This window comes from Eutrema salsugineum, unplaced genomic scaffold, assembly GCF_000478725.1.
Source record: "Eutrema salsugineum unplaced genomic scaffold, Eutsalg1_0 scaffold_9, whole genome shotgun sequence".
Lineage (NCBI taxonomy): Eukaryota > Viridiplantae > Streptophyta > Magnoliopsida > Brassicales > Brassicaceae > Eutrema > Eutrema salsugineum.
This window is the reverse complement of record NW_006256342.1, coordinates 11,413,963-11,422,648: the sequence shown is the minus strand read 5'-3', so window position 1 is coordinate 11,422,648 and position 8,686 is coordinate 11,413,963. Positions and strand designations below refer to the sequence as shown.

Here is an 8,686-nt window from a genome sequence, read left to right as displayed (position 1 = left end):
TCACTCTTTAGCAGCATCGGTTCCGTCGTTGGTAACAACAGGTGGGACATCTTCAGCAGCATCGGTTTCTTCGTTGGTAACAACAGGTGGGACATCTTTATTTGCACCGGTTTGGTCTCTCGGCTGTACAACCTGATATTATTGTATCATATAATCGAGTACTAAGACACGAGATTGTATGCTTAACTAGTTGTATACTCACATATGGTGGTGGTGATGGAACAGGCTGGATTATTGACGGCTCTACATTAACCTACATTAACAAGACAAGTGTGAGTGAGTAGTTTAGTTGCAAGTATATGGCTATTAGTAGTTGACTACATACCTGTACTTGGTCTGATAAATCAGACAGCACACTCGCAATCTGGTTGCTCGCGAGTGTAGCAGCGTCTTGGACATCATCAACGTCAACTGGCATTTGTCTACCCACTTCGCCAACATCTCCAGATCCCTCAGCGTCAGGTTCCCTTCTATCTTCATGGGCATCACCATCGTAAATTTCAACAACATCACCGACATTGGTATCCACAACGTCGTCACTTTCGGTAGAAGGACTGCTTGAATCCTTGTTCTTTGTACTGTCATCGCCGTCATCTTCTTTTGATGGATCTGAGGACTTGGACTCCTCGGACGAAGAAACCTGTTGAAATCGTACGTGCTTGGCTCTTAGTGGAATAGACTTGACCCTACGGCCAAGCGGTCGCTTAGCAGGTTCTCGAACTTTAGGCGAAGGATCCTGTTGGCTCCGAATATAATCCTTAAAGGTACTCAAAGTGGAAGATACTTCGGAACGAAGGTCAACAAACTCGGTACGAAGACTTTTAATCTCTGATAATACAAACCCGGTCTCACGTACAACCTTTTCAAGCATGGAAGAAGCAGCAGGATCTAAATCCACATCAGAAGATGTGTTCCGAGACGATGACGCTGGTGCATTTGGCTGGTTTTGAAGAAGACTTGCACTTTCACCACCATTCCATGTCTTCCTAGAAAATTTCTTGCCATCACTGATTGCTGCGAGTAAGTTGTCTACGGTTTTGTCCGGGACATCATCATCAAATGCGAAATCGGTATCATCCAACAGGTGTTCATCGTCCGGTAAGATTGCTGTGACAGCCACCTGTGATGATAAATTACCACGAGTAAGTAGCTACCAAGTATACACCTTTTAATAGTTCATTACTAATATATTCGCTGGTAGTAACCATCGCGAACAAAACAAATCTACACTACAAGTAGTTAACTATTAGAAGTTGATTATATAACACTAGGAACTACTATTACACTCCAGTCCTATGCGACATTTCAAGTAGTCTTAATTACCTGTAAGTAGACAACTAACAATCATACAATGTTTAAATTTCACGCGTAGGTAACTACCAGGTCTTTGATTATCAATAGATATCTACTGGTTAACATAACTTTTACGTGCCGTGGGTAGTCGCAATCCGGATGATAAATGAATTGACTACTAGTAACCAGTTACCAGTATTCCGAAATATATAACATACCTTGGTATTATTGTCGAGAGACTTCACATGAGGCATCGAGATATTAATCGGTTTCATAGAACCAGGCTGTACACTTGGGAATTCATCTTCTTCATCATCGTCATCCCTCAGGGTATGCTTGGTTGATTTACCTTTTACATCCTTCTGCAGAATAGAAGGAGCACACTCCAAAACAACCATCTGTAAAGCATGTAGAAAACCCTGAAAAGCACAGGTTGGCTGAGAAAGGTACGATGTCGTAGCTGTCCTAGTTTTGATGCTGTGAATAGTCAGATCAAAGGATTTTCGACCCCATGGATATTCGAGAAATTTGTCAACATCTTGTACCAACATGATGTGCTCGGCACTAATCTTGGCATTTTTGGAGGTAGGACAGACAATACCGTCTATGAGGAGTAGGCATGCCAACTTGAATCTGGTAGCTTTATCTTTGTACGGTCGGCCGGCAAGGGTATTCGCTATCCATCCAGGGGTTGCATTCCTCTCTGAACCAAATAATTCAACGGTATATTTATTGACCTGGTCTTCCTTGAACTTTTTCGGCGGTGGTAAATTAGAGCAATCTAACCCCGTCGTAATAGCAAACTCTCTGATAGAAAAGCGAATTGGCTGCCCAGCAAAGAGGCACCAAAGCTCCTTTTTTTTTCGTAACCAGCTGTCTCGACAAAATGAAATGAAGAAATCTGACTGACGATGCTATCTTGTTGCCTGTTTCAATAATCTTTCCAAATTGGGACAGAGAGAGCTTCTCCATATGGTCTTCTTCCAAAGCATGACTGATAGTGTCGAGATAAGGTAGCAGGAAGTAGGTATCACCTTTTTATTCGCCGGTTCGTTGCCTAAGGCAAACAGTCGGTCCGGAAACCGGGTCATGGATTGTACTCTGTAAAATAGATAAATGGCTATAAGTCAGTAACTACCGGTTGAATATAGTAGCCAATTAAACCTTAATAACTACAAGTAATCGTTTATTTGTAGATGAATAATTATCATAACAGGCAACAAAAAACGGTTGAAGAAAATAGCCAAATATTACCTAAATGACTACTGGTAATCAACTAACGTATTCATGTATACGCCAGTTACGATCGATTATACAATCGAATTGGACATAAACTGGTTTGTGATAGAATAGTCGGTTACTTGTATATTAATTTTTATAATATCGGACCAAACCAAAGTCGGGTGTCACCCCGAAATCCCTAGAGTCCCAAGTTAGAAATAGTTGAAAACGATAAAACGAAAACCTAGATCTGAAATTGGAGCAGAAACGATATCAAATTCGAAATAAACTACATTTATTCATTGAAAATATACGACTATTACGATAATTATTTACTAATAGCCATCGAAATTCGAGTATGAAATCGGTTGTTCACGGAAGCCTCTGCGTACGGCGGCGGCGGCGAAACGGGATCTAAAGGATGGGGAAGTACAATAAACAGTGAAAGAGCTTACCTTTAAAATTGAAAGGGGCAGGGCAACAGAGACGACGACTGGGTCGTCATTATCGGTGCGGTGGAGGCGGTTCGGACGCAAGAAAAAAAAACGGTCGGTCGCTGGGTGTCTTTTTAGGTTAAAGAAAAGCGTCGGGGAAGATGAAAGATAACAGGGAAGATGAAAGAGAATAAGGGATATAAAGAGAGAAATGACAGTTGCAAATAAGTTCGTGGAGTGAGAGAAGAAAAAAAGAAATGGCAGACGGGAACTTATGAAGGGCAGTAAAGGAAGTTATAATTGCGGTTTTTCTGCATTTAAAAAAAAAAACGGTTATCAGAGGTTGTTAGCGAGAATAAAATTTCATTTTTCCCTCCTGCTTAATGGTTCAGAAAATTAAATATTGCTAAGATTAGAGGGTCCCAAAATAAATTGCACAACAATATTTAGTCTTACATTAATTAATACAGTATTTAAGAGCTAAACCCATCTGATAATAGTCAACTACATTGGAAATTGGTAATAGCTAACTAATAAGTAGGCAACTAATAGTAGTCGAATGTAATAGATATTATGGTTTAATATAAGGCAACAACATACTCAACTAATTAGGGGTCTAATGAGAATTTTGCATGGTGGTAGTAAACGTAGAGGTAGCAGTGTTCGCAGTACATTAGCTGATGCTTCAAACGGCAGCTGGGGAAATCAAGGGCTAGTTGGGGTAAAGATGTATGACTATCAGGGACCACCATTTTCGTGATTAAATCCATCACTTGCTCCCCAATGGAGATCATATGCTCGATTTTTACTCTCCAACCAACCACACGGTCTAACATATCCATGCCTTTTGGATAGTGCACAACAGCTGTAACACAGATTGCCAGCATTACAGTCGCCGCTTCAACTCCACCTTTTGAGGCTTGGTTCAAAAACCTCAGCGAACCTTCGATATCATTAGCAACCGTTATTCGGCTCATCCGACGGAGATAGAGTGCAATTGGATTACCTGAGTTGATCGCTGACTCAAAAAAGGTAGGGTAGTCCTGAATTAAACTCGGTCTCTTGACGAAAGCTGATATGTTAATAACCCTTGTCACAGATGGTTCCTTGAATGTTTGGTTCAGGAACTTACAAGATGACGCAAACGAGCAAGCGTCTTCTGCAGATACCGTACCAACTCTTTGGAATATGCCAATTACTGCATCACGAATATGCGGAAACACATCATTTGCCAAAGGATTGACATTGGGGTTTCCGAGGATCGAGATATGCCTACGAAACACAACAGAAAAAAGAAGTTAACTATCAAGTTACAGTAGTCACTTATCATGAAAGTGAAGTATATGTTGTCCAATAGTTAACTACCCCAATTCTAAATGTAAATGACTACCGAAATTTAGTAGTCGATTACTATACACGACTATAGATCTGTAGATAAAACATCTGGTGGGTGAAGAAGACAATGAAACTGGCAAACATAATATTGATGCAAATCACCCTAGAAAATAACTGGAAAATCAGATCTAACACTTTAAGATATAAAATCGCGTGGGTGCGAGTGATAACAGAGTTCATGTCATTCACTGTAGCGAAATGTCGGAAACACCTCAAGGAGTGCTAGAGGAGACAAGAAAAAAGGTTATACCTTTCAGAATCCACCGTCGATTTAGAACTGGGTGACGTAGAAGACTCGCCGACCATGGTTGATATCCCAAAAAAAGACGACGTCGCTACCTAGCCTCAGTCGCCGTTCGTCTGATAAGAGAGAGAGAGAGCTCAGATATTGAAGGAGAAAGGGAGAAAACAGTAATACTGGGGTGTGACTGATTTGAAATTCAAAATGAATTTCATCGACCCAAGTTCCCCTATAAAGACATGGATAGAGAAATTTGAATTAAAGGTAAAGTGGGATGAAAGAGAAGATTGTCAGATAAATTGAAAAATGTTAAGACATAAACGTTATCATACATCAAGTGTGTTATAGTTCACTGAAGGTGAGGAGGTATTGGGTACTTTCCACCCTATGGAAAAATTAGTTCTCGCGCACCTAATTTACCCTTGTCGTTATGCTACCACACCAAAATTCCCTTTCTAGAACTACAAACATGAATCTATTGCAATATCTAAAGGTTAAAAGCACTAATTCTTGCATGTTCAGTTGAATATGGAGACAAAACACTTGTTTTCATGTGTCTATTTTAATCATCAGGAACCTCTCTATAATGCGGGCAACAGGTGGTGTTTCGTCCCCTGGAGTTATCGAACCAGAGACTCCAACTCCATTTTCGTTAAGGCTTGATGAAGCGTGTGAGGACGAGTGTAGTACAATGTTTCCTCCCTTCTAGTGCTTCAGCTAATTCACACTGATGATTGTCCATCAAGAGTCTTCGTTATTGTTATATATTGTTTTTTTTTTCTTTTTTGCTTTGCATATTACGCACAAACATGATCTGATCAAATAATAAATCAGTTACTAGAAGTATTTATGTTTGTGTCTACTTGAGGCTACACTTGAACAGATTTTGTCATTGGCTCTAATCCCTACTTATGAACATCATACCTACTATACAGTTTTGAAACTTGCTTAGAATCAAAGTTAAGCATGTTATTAACATTTTGATTTACCATAGAGAAACAGAAAACGAAATAAAAAAAAAAGGTAGGAAGAGCATGCAAAGAACTAAGCTCGATGATAATCTTTCCACCAAATAGTAGAGTTTGTGTTGCATTATAGACCTTGAATAACCTAAGCAGGAAACAACCAATAACATATGTGGTTTATGAATTTGATATCGAAGAATGGCATTTAAAGGAAGAAATAGGGTAAGGTTGAAGATATCCTTTCAGCCAATATAAAAACAAGAATCTCTAATAATTTTGACAGTTTGCTCTATATCAATTTATTATCATCCTTCTCATTTCTCAGTTGAAATAATAAAAAAAAATATCAGACTATTAGTATCAATCAGGAGGATGATAAAACTCCGGAGTTACTTGACTAGCTAAAGGATCACCATTAGATATCTCATATTACAATGTATGGTTTATTATAAATTGATATTTGATTTTACTATAAAAGGCATTTTGGAAATCACATGATCGTGGAGTATAGGAATATGAACTTTAAAATTTTCAAAACCTAAAATGTACCAGGTCTTTCCCGCGGTTAGTCATCAATGATCCGACCGGATTATGTTTTAAAAATCTTTATGACCGTTGATATTCTGATATGAGCCATATAGCATGCATGTACGTAATTTTATGATATAGTGAGGGCAGGTATGACTTTTCCAAAATACAGGGTGTCAGAATATTATTGTTTTCAACAATATAGTGTGAACAAGTTGGATTGGTGGATATTGTTAACTATAAAAAAAATAGATTGGACATGTTAAAGAAATTATAGGCTTTTTGCACAAGAGAGGGAGCGAGAGAGATCCAATGACAGAAAAGGCACCACCACTCTGCGTCGTATTCATCGTAGCTTTGCTTCTTTTATCTCCTCTCTTCTTAGGACAGTTAGAAGCAATATCGACCAAACAAGCGAAGCATCGAAAGATGGGTGAGTCAAACATTTATCTTTTTTTTTAACGTGATAGTTTTTGGTAGATCGGGAACAAATAACATCAACTTGGTATTTAAAGAATGTTTTAGGTTTGTTAGATCATATTCATACCAATCGGATGTGAACATGTTTCTTAGATCCCTAGTTTTTTTTTTTTTCATGAAAAATTCTCAACTGTTTTGTTTTTTTTTGTTGTATTTCTCGGAACTGTAAATTAGGGAATAGAGGAGAAGAGGAAAATAGGATAAATGGAATTGTTATCCAAATAAAAGCCAAAGTGAAGCGAAGCTACTCAAAAAAGGGACCTCAGAAAAAGGAACCTTACAAAAGAGTTCCTCCTAAGAAACCACCTTGCAAGCCCCCGACGCATCCTCATTAGACGATTGCTTCCTTTTATTCAATGTTTACGTAGTAATTCAACAGCAAGAAATGTTCGTTTACAATGATCGATTTTAAGAAAATAAAGAAACTGGATTGTTTTATAAAATGTTTATATCAACACCCATTTTGCGAGATTATAATCACCAAGTCTAAAATTACAATATTGTCCCATGGTCGGATTAATGGGTCCATGCGGAGGGTGAGAGATATTCCGTGATAAAGCTTGGCAAATTTAGAGTAAAAGCAACTCCTTTAATGTGAATGCTCCATTGTTGGCAACTCCTTGGCGTTTTCTTCTTGGCACTCTTGTTGAAAATGAGTTTTAGGCTTTGAGAAGTCTTCATCTTTAGCTGTAAGGGTCGAAGAGAACACAGATAAGGACAATTTTCCTTATTTTAACAGATAAAAGGCCAAAAACTTACGATCCTGATTGCTGGCTGGTTCGGTCTGGTATAATGATGTTCTCAGCACAGCATGTTGAGCTCCTCTTCATGGCTAGTCTGGTCTCCTTCACTCATGGCCTGGTCTTCTCCGTCTCGAGCTTTAATCATGGTATTCAGCTTCTCGGCTATGCTAAGATCCTAGTCAAAGGACTCTTGGTCTAGAAATGTCTTCACGAAACTTGTTAAAATTATCACAAATACTTTCGTTCTTAAATGCGTCATTGGTAGTTCCATTAAACTTGGCACATGGATTCCATCAGCCATTCAATCCTTGATTTTTGTGTCAAAAATAATTATGTTGCATCAACCAAAGTCCTCCATCTGACCGTCGCTGCAACTTCCTCTGAGTTTACGAATACACTAGGTCAGACATGGGTTCTATACCCCAAACTTACACATATAAAGACAGTTAACCTAAAACTTCTCGATTACCTTTTTTTTTTTTTTTGAATAAATGTTAAATTTTATTCAAACCCAAAAAAAGCGTTTCTACATCAATGATGCGAGCTGATAATCAAAGAAATTTTAGCTTTTAAATAAACTATCTAGAACATGAGTCCTTGCGTATGATATCTCCCATTACGTGGAGAGTGAGGCGAACCACCGTTGTAGTCCCTCTTCGTATTGAGTGTCGCCGAGATTATGAATCGAACTGAGCCTGTTACGGACTCCTTTGTCTATCACTTTCACCAGTCTGTTCCACTCTGTAGGAGGTGAGCCATGTCTACGTGCATTCCTCTCTCGCCATATAGCATAGACAGCATGCTTGAATAAGTACCTGATGATAAATCCATCCACCAAGCTCCGATGATGTCTGGAGATCGTATTTACTATCGCATCCCACTCAGCAGAATAATCACGGTGCAGAATTCCTCTTGAGAGTTTAGACCATATTCTCGCTGTGTACGAACACATGAAGAATAGATGATCCCGAGTTTCAAGAGGATCATTGCAGAACACACAACTGACTGAAATATTTGAGTTCCAGGCTCGCATGCGATCCCCCGTCGAAAGACGATTGAGTAAAGCTAACCAGGAAATAAAGCTGAACTTCGGATGATGATGTTTAAACCCCTTATACCAAGAGACTCTCGGAGAGTGCTGAGTGATCTGATACTTTGTAATCTTTGTGCTGAAACGACGTTTAAATTAATCTTCCTTTGCTTTCCACAGAAATACATCTGGCTCTGTTTCTCGATAATTCTGCTTCACCAAATCAATCTCATCCGATTGCGATGTCTTCTTCGTCTATGTGTGTGAATTACTTCTTCCATTGTAGAAGTATGTGGGATGCCCAGGTCTACACACCCCCGAGCTCCAAATGTAGTCAACAAAGTTCCCATCGAAGA

The 8,686-nt window shown here is 39.0% G+C and overlaps 2 protein-coding genes across 2 annotated transcripts; one reads left to right on the top strand and one right to left on the bottom strand.

Moving 5' to 3' along the window:
• On the bottom strand, positions 1-1,844 carry LOC112086095. Its single transcript, XM_024154843.1, has 4 exons — positions 1,512-1,844; positions 326-1,120; positions 203-253; positions 1-132 (listed from the first exon to the last, which is right to left on the bottom strand). The coding sequence occupies exons 1-4, from the start codon at positions 1,842-1,844 to the stop codon at positions 1-3; spliced, it is 1,311 nt and encodes a 436-aa protein (XP_024010611.1).
• A 4,524-nt stretch (positions 1,845-6,368) lies between these two features.
• Positions 6,369-7,013, top strand: LOC18008801. Its single transcript, XM_024156004.1, has 2 exons — positions 6,369-6,510; positions 6,732-7,013. Exons 1-2 carry the CDS (start codon positions 6,390-6,392, stop codon positions 6,890-6,892), a joined length of 282 nt encoding a protein of 93 aa, XP_024011772.1. The 5' UTR covers positions 6,369-6,389; the 3' UTR covers positions 6,893-7,013.
• Positions 7,014-8,686: the final 1,673 nt, after the last annotated feature.

Excerpts from the sequence above, each read along its gene's own strand:
- LOC18008801 (XM_024156004.1), top strand. The coding sequence starts at position 6,390 with ATGACAGAAAAGGCACCACCACTCTGCGTCGTATTCATCGTAGCTTTG. Across the intron at positions 6,511-6,731 it reads AGCGAAGCATCGAAAGATGG|GGAATAGAGGAGAAGAGGAA; the intron begins GTGAGTCAAACA and ends ACTGTAAATTAG.
- LOC112086095 (XM_024154843.1), bottom strand. The coding sequence starts at position 1,844 with ATGTTGGTACAAGATGTTGACAAATTTCTCGAATATCCATGGGGTCGA. Across the intron at positions 1,121-1,511 it reads CTCTCGACAATAATACCAAG|GTGGCTGTCACAGCAATCTT; the intron begins GTATGTTATATA and ends TTATCATCACAG. Across the intron at positions 254-325 it reads ATTTATCAGACCAAGTACAG|GTTAATGTAGAGCCGTCAAT; the intron begins GTATGTAGTCAA and ends TTGTTAATGTAG.